Source organism: Orycteropus afer, unplaced genomic scaffold, assembly GCF_000298275.1.
Source record: "Orycteropus afer afer isolate SDZICR_OR568_19922 unplaced genomic scaffold, OryAfe1.0 scaffold00008, whole genome shotgun sequence".
Taxonomy (NCBI): Eukaryota; Metazoa; Chordata; class Mammalia; order Tubulidentata; family Orycteropodidae; genus Orycteropus; species Orycteropus afer.
The window spans coordinates 6707317-6732044 of record NW_006921595.1 but is presented as its reverse complement, the minus strand read 5'-3'; the positions used below and the strand labels follow the sequence as shown (position 1 = coordinate 6732044).

Sequence of the window (24728 nt, the reverse complement as noted above, 5' to 3'; positions counted from 1 at the left end):
TACAGGCACAATGAACATTGTTTGCTTCAGTGTCATTTATAATAATGAGCATTTGGAAACTGTTATTGTGACAAAACAAAAGGTATATATATCAGTGATATGACCTAACTTATGGAGCATAATGTGGCCATTAAAAAACAGTAATTTTGAAAATGTAGCAACATGGAAAATGTTCATGAGTAACAGAGTTAAATGTATGTCTTGATTATAATTTTACGTAAACGCTTATAAAAATAGAAGGGAACACACATAAATATTGTGTTACTGCTGTTTGGTGCAACTGAGTTGGTGCTGACTCATAGGGACCCTCTATGACAGGGTAGAACTACTCCATAGGGTTTCCTAGGCTGTAATCTTTATAGGAGCAGGTGACCAGGTCTTTTCTCCCGTAGAGTCACTGGGTGGGTTTGTACTGCTGACCTTTTGGTTGGCAGCTGAGCACTTTACCACTGCACCATCAGGGCACCTTAAATAACGTGCTAGAAAGGTGGTATAGAAATAATCTACCCCAGTTTTACTTTTTTGTTTTCCAAAGCTTACTTTAGTATTTCCATCATAACTTAGAAAAATAGATTTTTTTTTTGATGGTCAACACAATATATCAAGTTTTAAAGTAAAGCCAAGCAGGAGATGACTAAGAGAAAAAGTAACCAACCTATGCTGGTAGTTACGAATCTTTCCGATGGCTGGTCGGGTCACCTCAGATGCCAACAATGGTAACTTATGAATCTGTTAGTTATTAAAATACCGGCTAAAATGCACAAGCTAATGTCAAGAAAAGTCATTTAAAAAAAAAAAAGAGAGAGAGAGAGAGAGAGAGAGAAACTTTCCCACTCTAGCTTGTGGTCTGGAATTTATCCTGGTATCTGTGACCACGAGTGTGTATGTTCGCATGTGTTTCTTTTTTCTAACATTATCAGCATGAGAAGCAACTAGAAATGCACTGTAGATTGTTCAGAAGTCAAGACAGCTGTGACAGCTACAGGGTTTCATTTATAGACACTGACACTGCACTTTCAGTACATATCAGACATAAAGGTTAAAATATGTACATATTGGTCTTCAGCATGAAATCTAAGCAAGGATCATAACTCTTGACAGCACCAACATGTTGCACTTATTTTTCCATTTTACTGTGTTTTAGGTGAAAGTTTACATAGCAAATTAGTTTCCCATTCAACAATTTAAACACAAACTGTTCTGTGACATTGGTTGTTCCCCCTGCAACGTGTCAGCACTCTCCTCATTTCCACTCTGCCTTCCCCTTTTCCATCCATTCAGTTTCCCTGCTCCTCCTTTGTCTTCTTCGTTTTGCTTTTGGGCAATGTTTTCAGTTTTGTCTCTTATAGTTGATTGTTGTCCTAAGAAGCACATTCCTCACAGGTGCTATTGTTTCTTTTATAGGCCAATTTATTATTTGGCTGAAAGGCAGACCTCTGGAGTGGCTTCAGTTAAAAGAGAATGTTGGGGCAATAGTCAGGGGGTTCCTCCAGTCCCTTATTAGTCCAGTACGTCTGCTCTTTTTTTCACGAATTTCAGTTTTGTTATATGCATTAATTTTTTTAAGTTGTTGTATACTTAACATAGTTTTTTATCATTTCTTTTTTTTTTTTTACTTTTATTGTGGTGAAAACATACACAACCAGATATTCACCAACATAACAACTTCCACACTTACAGCTCAGGCACATAGATGACATTTTTCATGTTGTGCCACCATTATTGATATTTTTTTACAAAATATTCTACCACCATTATCACAAACTCAATGTCCCACAAACACAAGCTTGCCCTTTCCCCCCTCCCACCCCTGGTAACTCTAATAATCTTTGGTGCATATATTTATTTAATTATTTATCCCCCCTTCCCCAACCAATTTAGTAATTTAGCCTCCCCTCCCCTCCCATACCTAGTAACCAACAAAGAAAGTTTTCTTCTATGTATAAACCTTTCCTTGACATTTTATAATAGTGGACTAATACAATATTTGTCCTTCTGTGATTGACTTATTTCACTCAGCATGTCATGATATATTTTTATAACACAAATAAGCAAGCCAAAAGTCAGGCATTTAATAAAAATGCATCCATTCCATATACAAAGTCTCAGATAAACTAGAACTGGTGACAAGTACTAAAGGAAGGTCTGAACTGTTTGCTTTTATAGTCAAGTTGACTCACACAGCATAGGTACATGCTGTTTTCCTTATAGCTAATATCAACATATTAACATAAACACCTATCACTCAAAACTTCTGACATCTCAAAATTACTGCTTGATATGAAGGAAGGCTGTGGACCACAACAGCCTTAAATTTCGCCAAATTTGACTACATGAAGAACACTGGCAAATGTCTCCCTGTTTGAAAAAATGTTATATTTCTATGTGACACATCTTTTTGTAGTATATTTGAGTATATTCAGTAAAGTGCCGATTAATCCTTCTTGATCTTTACTCCTGATAAGAAATGAAAGATCCCTGTATTTTATAAATCTTGAGCACATTAGATTTTGGTAAGTCCAAAGACTAATGAAAAATGAAAGAGAAAAACAAAGCCAAAAATCATAAATCCTTCCCGACTAGAAGGCATTCCCCTCTTTACCCCTAAAAGAAATTCATTCCCTCACATCTTGTTTGAATTTAACTTCTGAAGTTTGTCTTGTTCCATCTCTAGAACAAGTCAGGCGGCAGGGTATAAAGATACGACTACATGAATAAAAACACATGAACAATGTGGCCACTGCACATACAAAAACAAGATGAGACAGAAAAATATTAACTGTCAAGTGACATATCACTTGGATACATATGTTTCTGTATTTTGTCATGAATGTTCAATCCAAAAGCTACTGGATAACACAGTCCACAAACTATGTTCTATGTCCTACTTTGGTAAGTGGTGACTGGGTCTTAAAAGTTTGTGAGCCATCCTCTTAGGTACAAATATTGGTCTCTCCTCATCTGGAGCAAAGAAGAGTAAAGAAAGTCAAAGACTCAAGGAAGCAATTAGACCAAAGGGCTAATGGGCCACCCAAGCCACAGCTTTTACTACCCTGAGACCAGAAGAACCAGATGGTGTCCAGCTACAACTGTCATCCTGATCAGGATCACAATAGAATGATGCTCTGGTCAGAGAGGAAGAAAAAAATTGTAGAACAGAACTGAGAATCATAAAAAAGACCAGACTTACTGGTCTGATAGAGACAAGTGGAACGCTCAAGACTGTGGCTCTTAGACACCCTTCAAGCCTGGAATTGAACCTTACCGACAAGGTTCAAATTTTAGTCAAATAATAGAGAGGTCTATAAAGTGAGTAATAACATCAGAGAGGAATGTACTCCTCAGTACAATCAACTGTGAGACCAAAAGGGCAGCATTTGCCCAAAATCAAAGCTCAGAAGATAGGAAGGGGCAGAAAAGGATGAATGGAAATGGGGTGGGGTGGGGGGCGACTCAGGGAGTAAGTGGGAAGAGTGCTGTTACATTGAGGGGATTGCAAACAATGTCACAGAAACAAGATGTATAAAATTGCTGAACGGAAAACTAATTTGTTGGTAAACTTTCACCCAAATTACAAGGTTTAAAAAAAAGCTACTAGAAGTATCTGAATTTTCTTTCCCTCCCTAAGTATTGAAAAATATGGTAATGTCATCAGAAAAAGCTGAGGCTTTATGAGCAGCATGCTGGCATGACTTTTCAGTTCTAAAAGATTCACTGAAAGAGAAAGTATTCAACACATTAACACTATACAATACTTTCAGCAACGCTACAATGGAGGCTGAGACTTTCTTGCTACCACAACATTAGGTTTTTCTGAGAAGGCGCTTTGACCAGATGCTGGGCTTGAGCTAAACTCTCTTCCCACAGAGTGCTGTTTTACTTTTTTCCCCACCTACTCTTTCTTACACCAGCCACAGATGATTTATAGTATTTTTATTACAAATATAGTAATGAAACCTCACTTTGTGCAGATTGAAGCGGTGATGAGGGAATTGGGGTGGTTTGGCAATGGATGGAGGTGGGGGTGAGATGCAAAATTCATTCCTGACACAAGCGAGAAAAACACAATTACAGCCTGATTCTGGATACAGTAATTTACTCAGGGGTACTCCTGGAAGGCAAGAGCATGGATGGCATATGGAAATGTGGCCACAACTGTAATAACATGAAGTCTACACACTACATTATCCCTTTTCTGAGCCTCAGTAAATGCAAAGAGAAGCAGGATAACAGTCTGCAGCGATTATTACTGGACAAAGATCTCTGGTGGGAAAGGCCAGTTTATTTTCATGCTTTTACATTAGCTGAAGCTCCTGAGTAAACAAAATTCTTAGGAAACTCTCAAGGGATAAGCCTTACTGTCTGACCTTCCCTTGGTGCCCTGCCTGGAAAGTTCTTTCCAGGTCTTTCTTAATCCCTTTAAAGATCTGTAGATTCTGATCTGCTAACTTGCAAAAGAAGCAGTATAAGCAGCAAAGATGAGGCAGCAGCTAAACCTAACAGCTGCTCAAGTTCAGGACAAGGAAAGACAATGGATTGGGCATCCAGGGTAAAAGGCAAGACCATGAGACTTTATGTATCTAAGGAACTGGGCTAGTCAACGTCTACATCAACTCTAAACCAAGAGGCTAGGAAAGGCCAATTCCCAAAGATCATTTTAAATTATGGGCTGTCACCTTAGGAATCTGGTTTTGGGGAGGATAGGAGGGAAGTGGAGGACTGAATAGCAATCAGCCAGCACATGTCCCTCTCTCTCTTCCCACCCTCTGTCTCAGTGGTTCCTCACTTTTCTAGGGTCTTTGTGATTTCCACAGACTGATCACAAATGGTACAAAGGAAGGAACAAATCTGAGCACAATGATCTTTCTTCCTCAAGAATCACCCAAACACAGTCATCAGTTCCAAACAGGATGGCACAAGGGACTCCATAATTTTTTATGAATCATTTGACTCTTGTTCTATGTGAACTGGGGCTATAAACTTTGGCTTTAATCTGGATCTCACATTCAGTACCCTTTTTGGAAAGAAGACAGCATGGAAATTACATCCTTCCGTCATATGTAGCAAAGATCTACTACCTTTCCTGACTATGTCATGGCCCTGATACACGAAAAACCCAAGGTTCATGATCTAGTATTTCATGATTTCTGTGTACTGATATTTTGCTTTATATTAAATTGGCAAATATTTTTAACACGATAATCCTAAATGTCAATAAGGAAATGGTAAAAAAAAAAAAAAAAAAAAAATTCCTGTTCACCACTACGGGTAGAATAAAAATTACTGTATCCTTGATAGAAATGATTTGACAATCTGTTATCACAGAGTGCCAAAATATTCATATCCCTGAATTGAAATTCTAGAAACATGTCATAAGGGAAGCACAGTGTCATTTACGACAATGCAAAATGGGAAGCAATCTAATGGCCAACAGTGGGAAGTGGTTAATAAGCTCTATGTACTAACATTGCCAAGTCACTAAACAAACAAAAGTTTAGAGACCAAAACTGTTAATATAATTAAGTGAGAAAAGTCAGTGATAAAATTCTGTATATGGTGAGATCCTGATTTTGTGGAAAAATATGAGAGAAAAAAAAAAGAGAACTAGACACAAATACTATAAATATTGACCATGGTTAACTCTGGGAGGTATTGTGAGTGCCTTTCACTAGCTTATTTACCAAATTGCTACAATGATGATATATTGCTTAGATAAAAAAGGAAAATACATAATTTTTTGGTTAGGTGCCATTGAGTCCATTTCAACTTAGAGCACCCCTTGTTAGAGAGGAGAACTGTTGTCTTTATGGCAACAGACTGATAGATCATTCTCTCGCATAGCCACTGGGTAGGTTCAAACCACCACCCTTTCAGTTAGCAGCCTAGTGGTTGACCCTTGAACCACCAGAACTCCTTATTGCCAGCGGTAGCAAAAATGGGTCAACCACTTTGAAGAGCTGTTTGGAAGTTTCTCACGGTTAAACATAAACCTATACCATGGCCTCGTAATTCCTCTTCTAGGAATATACAAAGAGGTATGAGGGCTGTATTCAGAAAAAGTGGGCACAAGAGTGTTCATAGCCTGCTGTATGGAAGATGAATTTGCTCTATAAACTTTCACCCAAATCACAATGAAATTAAAAAAAAAAAAAAAAAAAAGTTCATAGCACTTGTATTTATAATGCCTGAAGGCCATTAAGCATTCAGTTGCTAATCAAAAGGTTAGTGGTTTGAACCCACCAGTATCTCCTCAGGATAAAAGACCTGGTGATCTGCTCCCATAAGGATTACAACCTAGTAAACTATACAGGGGAGCTCTGGTAGCGTAGTGCCTAAGGCACTTGACTGCTAACCAGAAGGCTGGTGGTTCAAACCCAGCAGCCACTCCTCAGAAGGAAGATGGGGCAATCTACTTCCATAGTGATACTGCCTCGGAAACCCAAGGAGGGGTCACTATGAGTCGGGTCCTACTAGATGGCATATAACAACAACAACAACAAAACTATATAGGGCACTTCTACTCTGTCTTACCAGGTTGCTATGAGTTGGAACAGACATGACGGCACACAACAACAAAGACCATCAACAGGAGAATAGATAAATAAATTGTGGTATATTCTTAAAATAGGATATTATACAACTAAGAAATAAAAGAAAACAAAAATTGTACTAATACATGCAACAATATGAATGAAATCTCAAAAACATTTTCACACACACACACACACAAACACATATATACAGATGGCAAAGTTATGCAAACTTCTTAGCCGTAACCAAACATGTTAAGGGAATGAAGCACTAAGACTGAGGGCTCAGGACTATATATGTCTTGGGGCACACTAAGGTCAATTGATATAGTCCACAAAGACAATGTTCTACATTATACTTTGGTGAGTAGCAACTAAGGTCTTAAAAGCTCGTAAGCAGCCATTACAGTGCAACTACTGGTCTTTCACTGTCTGGAGCAAGGAAGAGTGAAGAAAATCAAAGACAGAAGCAAACAATTAGTCTAAAGGACTAACAGATCATGTGAACTCCAACATCCATGGCCCTGAGACTAAAACTAGGTAGTGACTGGCTACCAGCTGACCACTCTGACAAGCATTACAGTAGAAGATCCTGGATAGAATAGGAGAAATATGTAGAGCACAACTGAAAATCATAGAAAAGACCAGGCTTACTGGTCTGATAGAGACTGGTGGAATCCCTGAGAGTATGGCCCTTAGACACCCTCAAGCCTAGAACTGAACTCACCCCCATGGCTCAACTTTCAGTCAAATGATAGGCAGGCCTGTAAGGTGAAAGTAACACCAGAGAGGTATGCACTCCTTAGAACAATCAACCATATGAGATCAAAAGGCAACATGTGGCAGGGATAAAGCTCAGAATGCAGGAGGGATAGGAAAGAAGGACTAAGGGAAATGATAAACACGAGGAGGAAGAGGGAAGAGTGCTGTTATATTGTGAAGTTTGAAATCAATATCACAAAACAAAAGGTGTATGAAGTTTATACAGAAAACCAATTTGCTCTGTAAACTCTCACCCAAATCACAATTTATATATATATATATATATATACGCGCTGAACAAAAGAAGTTAGATACAAGTAAACAGAAATTAAATTGCAGACCTCCAGAAATTCCAATTTGCTTTGCTATAAGCAGTATTATTCTATACATTATAGAGTTAGTCCCATAATTTACAGTTCATACAATAAACTTAGTAACTAATGAGAGAGAGGACAGCAATGGGAGAAGCTGAGTTATTTTTTAAGGTTAAAAACATAAAATAAAATAAAAAGGCTTGCATCAGTTAAGACTTCTAGAACCACAACCTGGCCTCTTCTATTCAGCATATTTTAGAGGCTGTAAGGGCATACTAGAGAATTACAAGCTGAAGAGCTTACAATAGTTTTTTCAAGTTTGAAGTAAGATTATCTGACTTTGGTATTATACAAAAATACGTATTTGCTCCTTTAACTCTAGAAAACACAAACTTGATCCCTCAGCCCTTGAGAAGAATGTGTACCTAAGAAGGTATTTTCTTTTTCAAAGGCAAATGATTAGAACTGGATAAATGAATGGCTGCACAACATTATGAATGATGTACTAAATGCCACTGACCTGTTTACTTTAAAATGGCTAATTTTGTTAGATGAATTACATCTCAATTTACAAAAAAGGTAAATGAGCTAAAAGCATAATGTGCCTTTATTATTAAAAGCTCTCTGGCTTTGGGTTTTCAAAAATGTGTCTGCTGTCCTACAAAGATTAATGTAGTATAGAAATCAGCTTTTTCTCTTGTTTGGCCCAAGAGAATTATACATCACTGAATCTGGTTGCTGCTGAACACAACAATAAAATGGGCAATAAAAGAAAGAAGGAATGTTTGCATGGGCACGAAGAACAGGTCTAAACAACCACCCAGCTAATTTGCTCAAGGTCTAGATAGCCATTCCCAAAATGAAAAATAAATCAAGTGGCATCAACAACGGAGTATTTCTTTTCCTGTTAGTCTAAAATACTTAGCTGTGCCTGACACACACTCCTTAAGAGTACTACAGCACTCTTTCTCCGGGTTGTAAGGATGATGACACAAGTTATCCTTTTCTGTTAGCTTTAGTGTGGGCAAAAGGCAAACTTGGGAGTATCTGATATAAAGACGCAAACACACAATTTGCCAAAGTAATACTGTTGTTTTCTGAGAGGAACAACTATTGACTGCTAGTAAACTACCTAAACTTGAAATGAGAGATTTGAGTTTGCTAAGCCTGGCACAGTCAAGAGAAGATGTGTACAGGTCCTGCTGAGAAGGCAGGGAAAACTCTGGAAGCCTGATCCAATTTCTGGTCTTGGATGCGGAATCATATCTCATTAGAGAAGAGATGGAGCTGGCAAAAACTGATTGTATGCTGGTCCCGCCACCTGTAAATTACACAGACCCATGTTGTCACCTAAATCGGCAGGGAAATTTCGGTGATCACGGAAGGTGGAAGCCACTGGGAAGGCTTCTCTGCAAATCCTTCTGCTTGTCGAACATCACGTTTACAGCCTTAGCAATGGTGCAGAGTGAATTGACTGTCAAGGAAAATGCACTAACTTGCATCAGGCAAGGGGGAATAAACCCTTGGGACAGAAATGACATGAATGCAATGACCAGAGACTAAATTACCACCTGCTTAGTGGGGAATGAAAAATCCTCCTCTCTTGTTTGGTTTCATCAGCAACCGGAGACAATGACATAAAATACAAGCTAGCATTTAAATTACTCAAGTCTCGAAAGTCCACATGGCCTGCATGTGTGATTAAACAGCTCTGTATGTGTAAATTCTAAGCTGGAGGTTTTTAGAGGCAATGTGTAAGAGGCAAGGCAACCAAATTGGAGGTTAGGAGCTGTCTTGGCTGTGCCTCGATTCCCAGTGAGGTTCTGAAAGAAATCATTTTACATTTTTTTATTTTAGTATCCAGGCAATCCAGAGTAATGTTACAAACAAAGATATAGAGCCAAAATATTTGGTGGTTCAAGTCCTAAGCCTATGATTTACTACTAGCTATGTGAACTTGGACAAGTCACTGAATTTCTCTAACATTGTGAAAAAAAAAAAAAAATGGAGTGAAGAGCAACATTTTACAATAGAAAGTAGGCTCAAGTGAGAAAATGTATAGTTTCATTAGAAACCAGAATAACTGGAGGTATCTGTGAAAACTGTTCATAAAGCAGACAGGTTTATATATATTTGTTATTTTTATTGCTTCTGCCATGACCTACCTCACAGGGAAGCACGATGACATATAAAACAGATGAATGATCCTACAGAAAGCCAAGGTATTGGTATGAACAGGAACAAGGGTATCCAAAGAGCAAAGACTATGGAATTGCATAAATACGGATTCAGACACTTCTCTAAAAGCTTGACCACTTAGTAACTGTGACACCTAATTTGGGTGTTCTTAATATGGGGTTTGTGAACCCCAAAGGGGCCATGGGTAGAATTCAGAAGATCTGTGAACTTGGAGGGAAAAAACTTACATTTTTATTTTAACTAACCTCTAACTGAATTGCAGCACTTCTTTCATTAGGAACACAGGCAACACTACCACAGTATTTTAGCAGCATCTATAACTTTGTACCCATAGCAGTCACAGATATTTTGATATCAGATAGTAATTGCACATATCTCAAAATGCTGTTTATATTCATCACGAATTCAAAGCTATGAAGTTATCTCAGCACCTGTGTTCTTATTTAAAGCCTTAATAAACAAACACACTTACATCACAACTTCACTGGGAATTGAGGCATAGCCAAGATAGCTCCTAACCTCCAATTTGGTTGCCTTGCCTCTTACACATTGCCTTTAAAACCGACAGCTTAGAATTTACACATCCGGAGCTCTTTAATCACACATGCAGGCCATGTGGACTTCCTAGACTTGAATAATTTAAGTGCTAGCTTGTATTTTATGTCATTGTCTTCAGCTGCTGTAGTTTTAATATTCTGAGAACTGTATTTTAGTGTAATTGATTTTCCTTATAACCCTAAATATTTTAGGTTACGAATTTAAAAACATTATTTTGGAAAGTAGTCCATAGGCTTCACAGTTTGCCAAAGAAAGGTTAAGAACTCCTGCAATTTCCCTGGTAATCCATTTTCTTAGGTGTAAAAGGGAAGTAATAGCCATGACTCAGTATGTGCATTAAACAAACACAGTAATAGAAAACAAACCAATTGCCGTTGAGTCGATTCTGACTCATAGTGATCCCCGTGTATATCGGAGTAGAAGTGTGCCCTACAGGGTTTTCAATGGCTAATTTTTTGGAAGTAGATCACCAGGTCTTTCTTCTGAGGCACTGTATTTAGACTAGAACCTCTAATCTTTCTGTTAGCAGTTGAGCTTGTTAATCATTTGTACCACCTAAGGACTCAACATAATAAAGTGCCTTGCCCAGTGCCCTACACATAGGCGGTGCTTAACACAACTTATTTTATGTGGCAATGATAAGAAAATGGAAGAAATTTTTTAAATATTTTTTATACATTTTATTCTTAATGTAACGATTTTGATAAAATTGATTTCTAGTCTGCCAAAATTTTTAGAATAATGTGTTTTTTATGACTTGACCATCTTCATTTGTTAGGACTTGAAAATCTTGTGTGTTGTTTGGGACAATATAGCTATGTGGATGTCCTTTCTAAGTCCAGACCACTATCACTGGACACAACCTCTGCACTGGCCGGTGGAGGAAGCTCTGGGAAAAGAGACTCAACACTGGCTGAGGATGGGAGGTTTTTCAGTGGACACACAGCTGACCTGGCTGCACTGTTGTGAGCCAATGGGCAAGTCTTGGCCAAGGGGGAGGAAATGAGAACAAGTTATTTAGAAATTGGGAACACGGAGCTAGTTTAAAGCTTGCCAGTGAGGGGGTCTTCAAAGGCAGGACTAGTCTTTAGGCTCAGCATAATGAACCTCAAAGTGAGAAAATTAAGTACTGTTTCAACTCGAGTCCCAAATCAACAGTCTCAGCATTATGAGAGTATCCTGCAAATGGAGTGTGCTAAAGCTATGGAGGGAAGATTCATGGCCTTCTTAATTAACTCCGAGGTGCTGCACATAAGGGGAAAACGATAAATCAAGTAGATTACTGCCAGTGATCTGAATTTCCAAATGAAATAAGAGATGTGTGCCTTGAGTCATTTTGTAAATGTGTATGGTGGGGGTGGAGAGGGAATCTCCAAGGTCATCCCTTATATTATATAATTTGCCACTTCGTACAACAGTTCCTTGATTTAATTTCATACCACATGCAAAGTACTTGCCATACAGTCAGGTATGAAGAGGCAGGCAATAGAAAGATGAGTAAAACACAATAGGCATGTAACACAACACACACACAAATAAAACTATGATTATTATTAATGAATTTACTCAAACCACATTTGTCGAGCACCTACTATGCACTATGCATTGTTCTAGGTGCTAAGGATGTAGTGATGACCAAGATGGACAAAGTTCCTGCCCCCATGCTGCTCACATTTTAGTGGGGAAGATAGGTGCTCTACAACAAAATACATAAGCAGTGTGATTTCAGGCAGTGGTACGTGCAATGACGGACAACAAAGCAGGGTAAAGGCACCGAGAAGGATGTGCACAGGGTGCTATTTAAGTTGTTGGTCTGGGAAGGCCCGATGTGCAAGTGACACTGACCAGAGACCCGCAAGAGGTGAGCAATGGCCTGGGTGAAGCTCCAGCGGAGGGACAGCATCTCGCCAGCAGGAAGGACATGAGCTCAGTGTGATGCAGGAGCAGGAGCTGTGGCTCATGCTGGAGGTTTGGTTAGAGGTGAGACTAGACAGTGGGAGGCACCTATCACAGAAGTCTTGTGGTACAGAATTTCATATGTGATGGGAAGCCATTGATGGGTTCCAAACAGAAGAGGGAGGGAGATCTGACTGAGATTCTACTGAAGTACAAATATAAGCAAAGGAAAATTGGCTAATAGAATAAACAGGGACTAATCCCGTAGTGATACTGCCTCGGAAACCCAAGGAGGGGTCGCTATGAGTCGGGGTCGACTCGACAGCACATAACAACAACAACAACAATCCACATGGCAGCACTGTTATTAGTGGCCACACACACATACACACACACAACTAAAAACAATCTGAATATCCTTCAATCAATACTGGAATGGTTGAATAAATTGTTATAAATCCATATTGTAAAATTTTATGCAGCAACTAAACACAATATAAATATGTACATATACACCTCCATATAAAGAAAAGAAAAATCCTCACAAATGGTCCAATAAGCAGCTTTCCGGTGGATGGAGAAAAGACTGAAGTTGTCAAGGACTTCATATTACTTGGTTCTACAATCAACACCAATGGAAGCAGCAGTCAAGACATCAGATGATGTATTGCATTGGGCAAATCTGCTGCAAAAGACCTCTTTCAAGTGATGAAGAGCAAAGATGTCTCCTTGAAGACTAAGGTGCATCTAACCCAAGCCATGGTATTTTCAATTGCCTCATGTATGTGAGAGCTGGACAACGAATAACGAAGACTGAAGAAGAGTTGATGCTTTCGAGTTGTGGTGTTGGAGAAGAATGCTAAGAGTACCATGGTCTGCTAAAAAGACTAACAAATCTGTCCTGGAAGAAGTGCAGCCGGAATGCTCCTTGGAAGCAAGAATGGCCAGACCTCGTCTCACCTACTTCGGTCATGTTGTCATAAAGAACCATTCTCTGCAGAAGGGTATCGTGCTTGGTAAAGTGGAGGGTCAATGAAGAAGGAGAAGGCCCTCAAAGAGATGGACAGACACAGTGGCTGCAACAATGGGTTCAGGTATAGCAAGGATCGTGAGACTGGCACAAGACCAGGCAGTGCTTCATTCTGCTGTGCACAGGGTCACTATGAGTTGGAGACGACTCGACAGCACCTAACAACAACAACAACAACTAAACACAATGAGTCAAATCTAGCTCTATTGACCTGGAAGGATGGTACATGAAAAACAAAACATAAAAGAGAGAGAGAGTATTTGTATAGCACAGACAAGAGGAAGAGTGTTGCAAACTGAGGGTAAAAACAGAAGGTTTTTGCACATGGCCCCAACAGATTAATATTTTGGATAGATCCTCTAACTGATGGCAGCTGCAGTCAGGGATATCAGTGAGTCTTAGGAACAACCACAAACTGGGAGGTAAAGTCTCAAGGAAGGACAGTAGCAGGGGAAGCAGGGCAAACTGGATGGATGCAGATGTTACAAATTATGGTTCCTGATTAAGTGGAACTCGGACTGAGGGAGAGAACCACTAGTGGTGCAGTGGTAAAGCAGTTGGCTGTTAACTAACTGAAAGGTCAGTAGTTCAAACCCACCAGTCATGGAGAAAGATGAGGCAGTCTACTTTCATGAAGATTACAGCCTTGGAAACCCTAGAGGCAGCTCTACCCTATCCTAAGAGGTCACTCTGAGTCAGAATTGACTGTATGACAGTGGGTTGGGTTGGGTTTGGAACTGAGGAAAAAAGATAGCTTGAAGATAATTAACTCCAAGCTAACTAGACTAATATTAAAAAAAAAAAAAAAAAAGTGCCCTTTTGGAAGAGAACATGAAATAATGGGCACGGCACTGGATTAGTTGAGCCCATAGTGAATGTTCAAGTACCAACAGGTAGTGGAAAGTTAGAAATGAGGATAAGAGGGAGCACAGGATTAGAGGTTGGGGAATCTTTGCCACAGAGGTTCTAGTTAAGGCTATGACAACAGAGAGAATACAGACAGAAAAGCAAAATACTAAGGATAAAGCTTAGGGAGAAGTCACCATTTGTGTCAGAGAGGTAGAAGAAGAACCAGAAGAGAACAGGTTAATAGGCATAATAGAGCAAAGGGTTTCAGATGCAGAAAGTGGCCAAAAGCATCAGATGTAGGTAGATCGTGCAGGAGGATGAGGTTTCAAGGAGGATACGGTAGTTACTCAGGAAAAGACACCAGAAATGGGAAGGGAATTTATAGGATAGATGAGAACTTAGGATATATGTAGTGTGACTAAAGAAGTCAGGGGAAGGGGGTTCGAGGACAAAGAGATAAGAGATGGCTGTTGAGTGCAGACGGTGCCAGCTTTGAACAAGGGAGAAAGAGAATGCAGAGAACACGGGTGAAAGATCGAGACAAATTTAAGATGAAAATGAGGCAAATTAAGACCATTCACTGAAATGACCATTCTCTTCTCAGTATAGGAACTGGAACATCTGCTGACCAGGAGTTGCATCAGGAATAAGAATTCAGCAGGAAACATTTAAACTGTAACTATGATAAATATAGCAGGGTTTCAATTTGGGTGAAAGTATCGTGGAACAGTCATGAGAGTCTGGCTTAGTTTGGAAAGAATGTTTCTGCAGTGGGACAAATAATACTGCTATGTACTTTCCTATAGGGACTCAGCAACAAGTTGTAGAGTCAAGAGGTGTTTCTTAGGTGTTTGCTTCAGCAGCACATATACTAAAATTGGAACGATACACAGAAGATTTGTATAGGCCCTGTGTGAGGATGGCATGCAAATTCATGAAGTGTTTCATATTTTTCCTGCAATAATAGCAATAACAATAACTTAGGAGTGGATGCATCAACAGACACTCAGGCTGATCAGGGTGGGAAAGTTAATGGGACTATACCCATGAATATATATATAGGCTTAACAGAGCTATCTCTATCTACCTATTTATTTATGCTGCAAATATATCTATTAACATAGCAGAGCATACAGGGGACAAAGTTACGAAAACTTCTTGGTCCTAACAAAACACCTTGAGGGAATGGGTATGGATGCTCAGGACCACAGTCTCGGCGGACACTAGGGCCAACTGGCATAACAAGAGTCCACAAAGACAGTGTTCAATATCCTATTTGGTGAGTAGTGACTGGGATTTTAAAAAGCTTGCGAGCTGCCATCTAAGGTGCAACTATCAGTCTCTCCTCATTCGGAGCAAAGAAGAGTGAAGAAAATCAAAGACGCAGGAAACAATTAGTCCAAAGGTCTAATGGAGCATGTGAACCCCAATCTCCACGAACCTAAGACCAGAAGAGTTAGATGGTTCCTGGCTACTACTGCTGATCACTCTGTAAGAGATCACAAGAGGTCTGAGATAGAGTGGGGGGAAATGTGGGATAAAACTCAAAATCATAAGGAAGACCAGGCTTACTGATTTGGTGAAGAACGGGGGACCCCCAAGACTATGACCCTTAGTCACCCTTCTGGCAGCCAAACGACAGAGAGACCTATATGTGAACAGTACTATCAAGAGGGTATGTACCCATCAGAACAATCAATGAGATCAAGCATTTGCCCAGGGAGAGAGCTACGAAGGAGGGAGGGGATGAAATGGAAGAATGAAGGGAAAAGGTGGGCATAGGGGGGAAGTGGGAAGAATGCTGTTACAGTGTGGGGATTGCAGTAAATGTCACAAAACGGGGGGGGGGGGCAAGAGGCACTTTTTAGGTTTACCTGAGGCTGATGATTGGACTTAATGAGCAGGCAAGGTTGTGAGGAAAAGGGAATTAATCTAAACTGATAAATTCAAAATTGATATCCAGCAATCTTCTTAGTGTGGCAGCAAATCAAGGCAGGAAGGGTTGAGACCCAAGAAGTCTCAAGGCAAGCACAGTACTAGGGAGGGGGCATGAGTAGGCAAAGTACCAGAGGCTGTGGTCATGGGGAAAGTTCACAGTTTGAGAGACTGAAGGTATAGCAACTCTTGCTTAAGACAAAGCTCAGAAATGGGTTTAATACATAGGAAAAAAGAATAAAAACAACAAAAAGGAAATTCTAGCCTATTGCTAGATCACTTAAGAATTACTCACTCTATAATAACCTGTAATAAGTTTGAAGATTTTGAAAAAATTTTACACAGCTTTGACCTGGGCTCAAAGATGCATAGAAATCAGTCCAATACTGATGGCTGGACCTATGAAGGAAAGACTTTTAAAAAATGGCCTGATGTGATTTCAGTTGAATAAGCAGCTTGTTTTAAAATGCTAATTGTCCTAAGTAACAAACAGTAGATAGTGCAAACAGCTGTTGCACAAGGAGGGTCTACCAAGTGAATCTTATCACTTAGCTCTGCTAAGCCACCACTCCTACTAGTGTTTTGTGCTGGTGAACTGTTGGAGCAAGCTAAAATGTCATTCAAGGGCTCTCTTTCCAGCTTCCCAGTGTCCCTTGAGAGTACATGGTCTTTGCAGAACACAATGAGCAGGCCAGATCAGGTTAGAGATATAAGAAGGACAACCTGGCAGGCAGCCATCTCAGCCTCGCTTCAGCCAATGTTCATAAAAACACAGGCTAAGAAAATGGTAGCACAATGTCTGGTGTTTGAGACTTAACAGCATGCAACATGTTTATGGCAGGCATTTAGGCCACAAACTTTAGTCTGGGGCTGGAGCAAACAGCAGAACTTCAGATCTGGTAGACAAAGGAGGGAAACTAGAAAGCATGTCTTGTACCGTAATAAATATGACTGCTCTCAGAAGACCACAAACAGGTGGTTTCATGGGAGGGGAAAAAAAAAAAAAAAAATCACTGCCTTTAGATTAAAAAAGAAAAAATATCAAATGCTCCAGGCTTGTTTGTATAAAATAAATAGAAGGCCAGTGCACACTTGGCTAATTATAACATTTTTTATGAGGCTATGACTGACTGTAATCTGGCAAAAATAAGTGCAACTGAAACAGCTCAAGAGTGTGGGTTTGGGGGGATTAGGTGAGGTTTTGGAGTGGGAAGAAAAGTGAAAAGAGGAAGAAAGGTTTCATTAAGCAGTTTGCATTCTGGTAGAAGGCAGAGGAAAAATAGTATCAAGACTGATTTATTTTCATTCAAAACAACTTATTTAGTATATTTTCCCTTTAAGTCCTTGAATATATTCATAATGGATGCTTTCAATCCTTGTCTCCTAAATCCAACATCTGGGTCATCTCCTGGAGGGTTCTGTGTTTTTTTTTAATTGACTAAAGGTAAAATTTTCCTGTTTCTTGTATGTCTAGTAATTTTTTTTTTTTTTTGTCTAGTAATTTTTATTGTACATTAGACACTGTGATTTTGTTACACTCCTCCAAAGACTACTTTGTTCTAGCAGGGAGTTCAATTTTATGCTGATCTTATGTTGAACTTACAGTTATTCGGGGAGATGTGTGAATAGTCCCAAGGGTTTACCAAGCCACTCTAACTTACTGGATCTTAAATTCCAAAGTCTCTCTCCTCTGAGAATATTATGGCATCTTGGTTTTAGGCATTGTTAGGGTGGGTCTGGTATAGGCCATATTCTAGTGTTAGATCCTTATTTCTAAAGTGAAGCTTTCTGGTATCTGGATGACAAGGGTGTCAAGCTGGATGACAAGCTAGCATTGCATGCTAGCTGAGCTGGAAGGCAACTGTGCTCCCAGCACTGTCTGACCTCTGGTATCTCTGGTCCATTCTCACCACTGCAGTAGCCACTCTCTAGTAAGACTTACAGAGTCCCATCCTGTACATGAACAGCCTACCCTCAGTCATGGACATACAACGACTTCTGGGCCCCCACCCTGCACAGAGCTCCTCCATCTCCAGCTTTTCACTCTGCAGATTCCAGTGGCTTTAGCTGCTTCAACTCCGACCTCTGTCTTCTCAGCTCAGTGGGCCTACCATGCTGTGTTTGGACTCTAGTTCACTGCACTGTAGCCAGGAAATTATCCTCCAACAGTGAGCGAGGTACTCATGGAGCTTACCTCCTAATTTCCCTTTCTCCTAGGGACTGCACTTTATTATGTCTTTAAGTTACCTCAGTAATTCATTTCTGAGGAGTCAAAAATTAATAAGCTGTCTTGTCACCTCAAGGCAGCTACCTGAACTGTATACACAATAACTTGAAGGAAATTACTTAAATGCAACCTAGTGCTTCCCGCTGACTTTTTTTTTTTTTTTTTAAATCAAGACTCACCTGACTTCACTCTGAAGCTTGCCTATTACTTGACTCATTGGGGAGACATAACCAAACCAAACCCACTGCCACTGAGTCGATTACAACTCATAGCGAACCCCACTGGGTTTCCAAGGTTAAATCTTTATATAGAAGTAGATTGCCCAGTCTTGCTTCTGCAGAGTGGTTGGTGAGTGTCAACCACCCATCTTCTGGTTAGCAGTTAGATGTGTTAGGCACTGTGCTACCAGAGCACCTTTTGAGGAAACATGGGGAGCATAATTTCCTATGTGCTCACTGCACTCCACCCTTTCTCTCCCACTGATCTTAGATGCTGCGGTGTCCTTCCCCACTACAGCTGAGTGAGGCTGCTATGCTACAACTTGCCCTGAACACTACTCAATTTCTTGGTAGCCAGAGGAGTTACTGGTCATTTCTCACATCATGTTTTTAGCTTCTAACATCTCCTGTTCTCTCATTAACTAGGCTGCTACCCTCCAATTATCTAGGGCAGAGTAATTACTTTTCAGCCTGTTATTTTTATGTCTCCATGTCTTTCTGTCCAGCTATTCTACCTTACCTTTCTAACATTGTATAGACTTCCAAATCCTCCTTTTACTTTTCCAAATTAGTACTTAATTGATATCTCAGGAAGTGAGATTACAGAGTGGTTACACACACAGGTTTTAGAGACTAATTATATAGGTTTGAACTCCAATGCTCCCTTTCCTAGCTGGGGGATCTAGGGCAAGTTATTTAACCACTGAGTCTCAACTTTTTCATTGGTCAAATGGAGATGATCACAGTCCTTCCTCTTGTGCAGTTAATGTGAAGAGTAAATGAAATAAGTAATTTAAAACATTTAGCACAGACATCAAGTCAAAGAAAATGCTTTGTAAATGTTAGCTTTACTAGTATTATCTCCTCTACATTCTTCCACTCATCATCTTCTTTTCCCCACTTGCCCTTTATACATTTTTCCCATCTGTATAAAGATTATACAGACCAAACAATTAAATTTCCCATTATGTAGAGTTGTCATTGTTACCTTAATCATGACCTCACATCACAAAACTAACATAACTTCCTAACTTCAAAATTCATACCCCATTTTTTCCCAGCACTGTTCCCATGACCTTCACTAAATCATACAGTTTCCCCTCATTCTCAATGAACCATCTGTACTTTAAAATTTGTTAGGGTGTTGTAACAGATCTATTTTTAAGGGAATTAGAAGACTTTCTTTTCTACCTGTAAGCATCTATTATGCTCAACACATATTCTACAGAGCAGAACAATTTAAAATATAAATAAAGGCACTAATTTCTATTTAACCATTTTCTTATAATCCAAAAAGCTAGCTCCATTTTAAGAATGCTGTGTTGATTAATCAATCCATGTTACTTCCAAAGAAAGCTTCAACTCAATTTGAGATGCCTCAGTGTACATCAGGGTTGTATACCTGTATATGTAACAGAATAATATTCATTTTTTGTCCCTGTTCTCACCACTCAGCAAAATTAGAATTTATCTTTCTCTGAGGTTTGAAAATAAACAAAAACCAAACAAACATTCAGCAAATAAAAAGTTATTTGCTCAACCTTTTTTTTAAACAGTTCTCTTCTCTACTCTGTTCAGGATATTGCTGTCATACTGACTGCCCTTCACATTGTCATGGTTGTTAGCTGCCACTGAGTGGACTCTGACTCACGGTGAGTCCAGGTACAAGAGAATGAAACGCTGCCTGGTCCTGTTCCTTCTTCACATTTGTTGGTATGCTCCAGTCCAGTGTTGCTGTCACTGGGTATTTTGAGTGCCTTCCAGTCTAAGAGGCTCAGCTTACAACACTATGTCAGATAATATTCTCTTGTGAGATTCAGAGTTTTCATTGCCCAGGTTTCAGAAGTAGATTGTCAGGCCTTACTCCTCAGTCTGGAAGCACCATTGTAATTTGCCTACCAGGTAACCTTGTTGGTATCTGAAATACCAGTAGCTTCCAACATCACAGTACAATAAACTGACACCATACCTGTTGCTTCATCTTAATTTTAATATTGTATGTTTCCCTTCTCTTATTGTGGGCCACCAAGATACCTTTTAAGCACATGTACCACTATGACCAGGCTTGGCTTTCTCTTTGCAGGTGTTGTTGTCTCGCCCTCTCATTTGTTTGCTAGGTTTCTATTTACCACCTACAAACAAATATCCATTGAGTATTGACTATGTGTTAAGGACTATACTATGAATGTAGCACTGTTCTTAAAAGGGTTCTAAGTGAGAAGGCTGATAATAACCTGGGCAACCTTCCAATACAGTCCTTCTCTTTACTTAAAGATCATTAGTAAACTTAGTGATCCATTACATTTGTCTACTTTTCGATTTCTTTATATGGTGAATTCCCTATTTTCTCAGGCTTCTAAATGCAATAATATGCCTAGTTAAAAACCCATCTTCTGTAGTTCTAATTTATAGGAAATACAGGAGATAGAAACTCAAACCAATCCAATGCCATCAAGTTGATTCTGACTCGTAACGACCCTAAAGGTCAGAGAAGAACTGCTCCATACGGTTTCCAAGGCAGATTGCCTCACCTTTCTTGTGGAATGGCTCATGGTTTAGAACCACTGACCTTTTGGTTAACATCAGAATATCTACTGTGCCACAAGAACTCCTTACAGGAGACAGAGGAGCATGTCAAATGACATCTTGAAGAGACGACCAAAAGGTAATCCAGAAGGTGGGAGCATTTCGTGTGTCAAATGGCCCATTTCTTCAACATGTCATCAATAAAAGGGATTAAGCCAGAATAAAAGAAAAAGGACAAAACATGCAGGTACAATGTTGTGTTCTGGATTGGACACTGGATTGGATGAGCCAGCCATAAATGATATGTTTAAATAATCTGGGAAAATCTGAATATGATCTGATTATTAGGCAAAATGAAAATTACTGAAATGGAAAGGTAAAAATCATTTATTAAAAACAGCAGGTTGCAAAACAATAATATACAACTTGTGACTGAAAACTGTATACACACACCCCCACACCCACACACATGCATATATGTATTTTCAAAAAACAATATGAAAAATGTGTTAAAGTGTTACCAGCAGTATTATCTGAGTAGTGAGAATGTGATACTATAATTAAAATAATTTTTTATGGCTGTAAAATTAAAAAGCTATTTTTTTTCAAAAAAAAAAAAAAAGACTCACTTTTCCCCAGAAGCTTATAGAAGAATTTTCACACCCACTGATCAGCTCGGACTCTACAAAGATTGTGGCATATCGTATTGCACAGTTTATGCTAAACTACTACATTTGATTCGGTTCTCTAATGTCATTTGGGTGTGGCCCTTGTTCCTTTGACTTTTTTGGTACTCCCAAATCACACCTGGAAGACTATTTATTACCTTCATGAGTATAATACTTATGTTAACTAATACATACATGCTATCAACATGACAACAACACACACAGAAAGAATGAATGTGAAAATTTCATAGACTCTTGTTAAAATAAAGCTCAGCATTACATGAATGTGTCTGTACCATACAAGGCATTTTCCCCCAAACACAAGAGTTACACTATTGTTATTGTTGTTGCTATGTGCCGTCGAGTTGGACCCAATTCATAGTGACCCCTCATTGGGTTTCCAAGGCAGTATCACTACGGAAGTAGATTGCCCAACCTTCCTTCCAAGGAGTAGCTGGTGGGTAGAAAATCCTATTAATACCACAATTAATCTATAAGCCTAATCAACCTATTCTGCAATATTAGTAGGCTAGTTAAACACATATTACGTTCATATAATTCTAATGTTTACTTAAAAATTTTTCAAAATCTTTGCTAATTACAGAGAACAACAGAAGTTCTGTAAGATATCCAGAAAAGTATATACATCTTTATTTTGATATGATCTTAAAACTTCCTGAAAATTACAGGTTAAGAGAATGTATCATTATGGATAATGAAACTGTTATGAAGATGAAAAAATTATAGGTAATGAAACTAGAGATATTTGTCTCACTTCTTGGAAGACTGATAAATAGGAAACCCAAAGCAGACAAGCCAATAAATGTTTATGTTAATGACTCTTTTCTAAAACATGCTTCTTAAAGGAACATGAAATTGAGAGCACACATACCATAAACTCATTGCTGTCGAGTCGATTTCAACTCATAGCGAACTTGTAGGACAGAGTAGAACTGCCCCATAGGGTTTCCAAGGCTGTAAATCTTTACGGACGCACACTGCTTCATCTTTCTCCCAAGGAGCAGCTGATGGGTTCGAACCACCAACCTTCTGTTTAGCAGCCAAGTACTTAAGCGGTGCACTACCAGGGCTCAAACTGAACACAGGTGACTTCAATTCAAAGCTCTGTCTAGGCAACAATTAAATAAGTTTCCTAAAAATCTATTAAAATGGAACAGTACAGATAATTCATTCTCAGGTTTCCACTTCAGACTCTGAACCTCACCTCTGGTACCAAGAGACTGGAACACTCTTCACCTTATATCAAAAGGACCGTCAATAGAAATTCATCCATTGAATTATGAGCAGCGAGTTTTGTATTCTCATTAAAACCTCATTTTGCTTTTACTCTGTCTCTTTTACTCTTTGGGCTTATGTTTTCTTAACCTAAGTTGATTTCAGGTTCTCTCCAAAAATTACTGTCTCCTTAATTATTTGAGTTGGCTGAAACACGAGGTCCTCTTTCAGAACTGATATATCAAGTTGTAAACGGTTCCCTAAAGTTGGGCTTGCATGTTCAGTTTGAGAAAAAACTCACGTTACTCCACACAGATGGGGCCAGTTGCTGAGAATATTTTTAGTAAAAGATGAACTGGATGAACAGCTATTAAGTGACTTTCTGATAATAAAATATTTCAATTGGTTATATTCTGATATACTCTGATACTCCAAAAATGTTTTTGAGTTCATAAAGTACCTTTCTGCCCCAAGGTTTAAAAGTTTCACTCAAACATAAATCCATTAATCCCCCAAACAGCCCTATGAGTCAAAGGAGCATATTCTAACTCTGCATACAAAATACTTCCAGAATGAGCTTATAAATCAGTCATGTTTTCAGCCATATGCACAGAGAACTACAATTCTCCATGCCTCCAACAGAAAAAACATGGAAATACCTTATAGAGATTGCTTTTTAATAATCTCATGTAAACATTTTAAAACTGAAAACATTTTTTTTGCTGTTAAAAAGCTACATTTTAAAAATAAGTATGTGACAGATATGAGGTTGTTATAAATTCTGAAAATGACTTACCTATTAATGTAACTGAGGGCAACATAGGTTGGCTGCTGTAATTCTTGTTTTTCTAAAACACGTGGATCAGTATCTGTAATAAGAATACAGTTATGATTTTCCAGCTTTTGCATCAGAATATATGAGGCTACATAACATAAGCTAACAGAGGCTAAACAGAGAAAAAGATTAATTTCATGTACCTCTTTGTAAAGAAAACTCCATCAGCAAAGCACAATCATTTGTTCATTCGTTCATAAATAACAAGATATTGCATTACTTTTCAAGGGAATTCCAAACATCAACAGTGATAAAATGCCCATCTGTCACGCAAACTCTTGCACAATCCCCCTCATAAATATTGGTTTTCACTGCTTACAGTTACAATGTTGGCATGGTTTTCGATGGTTAATCGGCCCAAGAAAGAAAGTCTCTGTTAATTGTGATCACTTCAATGCTGGAACAAATTAGTTGCCACTGGAAAGCTCCATCAATTCGAAATTCTACTGAGTATTGTTCTTGTTCACAGAACACTTTTCTGGGTTTGGATTCATTTTCTGGAGGGCAGCTCTTCTCTCCTTCTTAAAGGTATAATGAGTTTATAACTTTTGTAGACTCACAACCAGAAATTTTCATATTGGTCCAGAGTCAATAACTACAATGACCAGAGGGATTTTCCCTTTGAAGTGACAGGGAGTGTTGTCATGGTATTGGTATCCAACTGTGCTTCCTCAGCATAGTACACATGAAAAAGGACTTTTTGTAGCTAGAAATGCATTCTCAAGCTTCTCATGTAGAGAAATCGTTGTGATAAATATATTTTAAAAATAATGTTTATATAATAAGAATATAAAAGGAAGAAAGTGAGCTCATTTTTATATTTTCTTACAAAAAGGTTCAGACATTTAACACAGATTTAATTATAGCCTCATTTTAAACCATCTCAGAAGTCTTCCAGCTGTACTTGGCAATAATAGCTTCTTTGATGTAATGACAGATGTTGTT

The 24728-nt window shown here is 38.8% G+C and overlaps 1 protein-coding gene and 1 non-coding gene across 2 annotated transcripts in view; one reads left to right on the top strand and one right to left on the bottom strand.

Moving 5' to 3' along the window:
• The window catches only part of JAZF1 (JAZF zinc finger 1), a 461024-nt gene that overhangs the window by 164103 nt on the left and 272193 nt on the right, over positions 1 to 24728 (bottom strand). The window contains exon 2 of the mRNA XM_007945577.1: positions 23745 to 23817. Within this exon, the coding sequence (XP_007943768.1) occupies positions 23745 to 23817 (73 nt within the window). The remainder of the gene's footprint in view (positions 1 to 23744; positions 23818 to 24728) is intronic.
• LOC122150485 lies at positions 14986 to 15092 on the top strand. Its single transcript, XR_006163694.1, has one exon. It is a non-coding gene; the product is annotated as a U6 spliceosomal RNA (small nuclear RNA).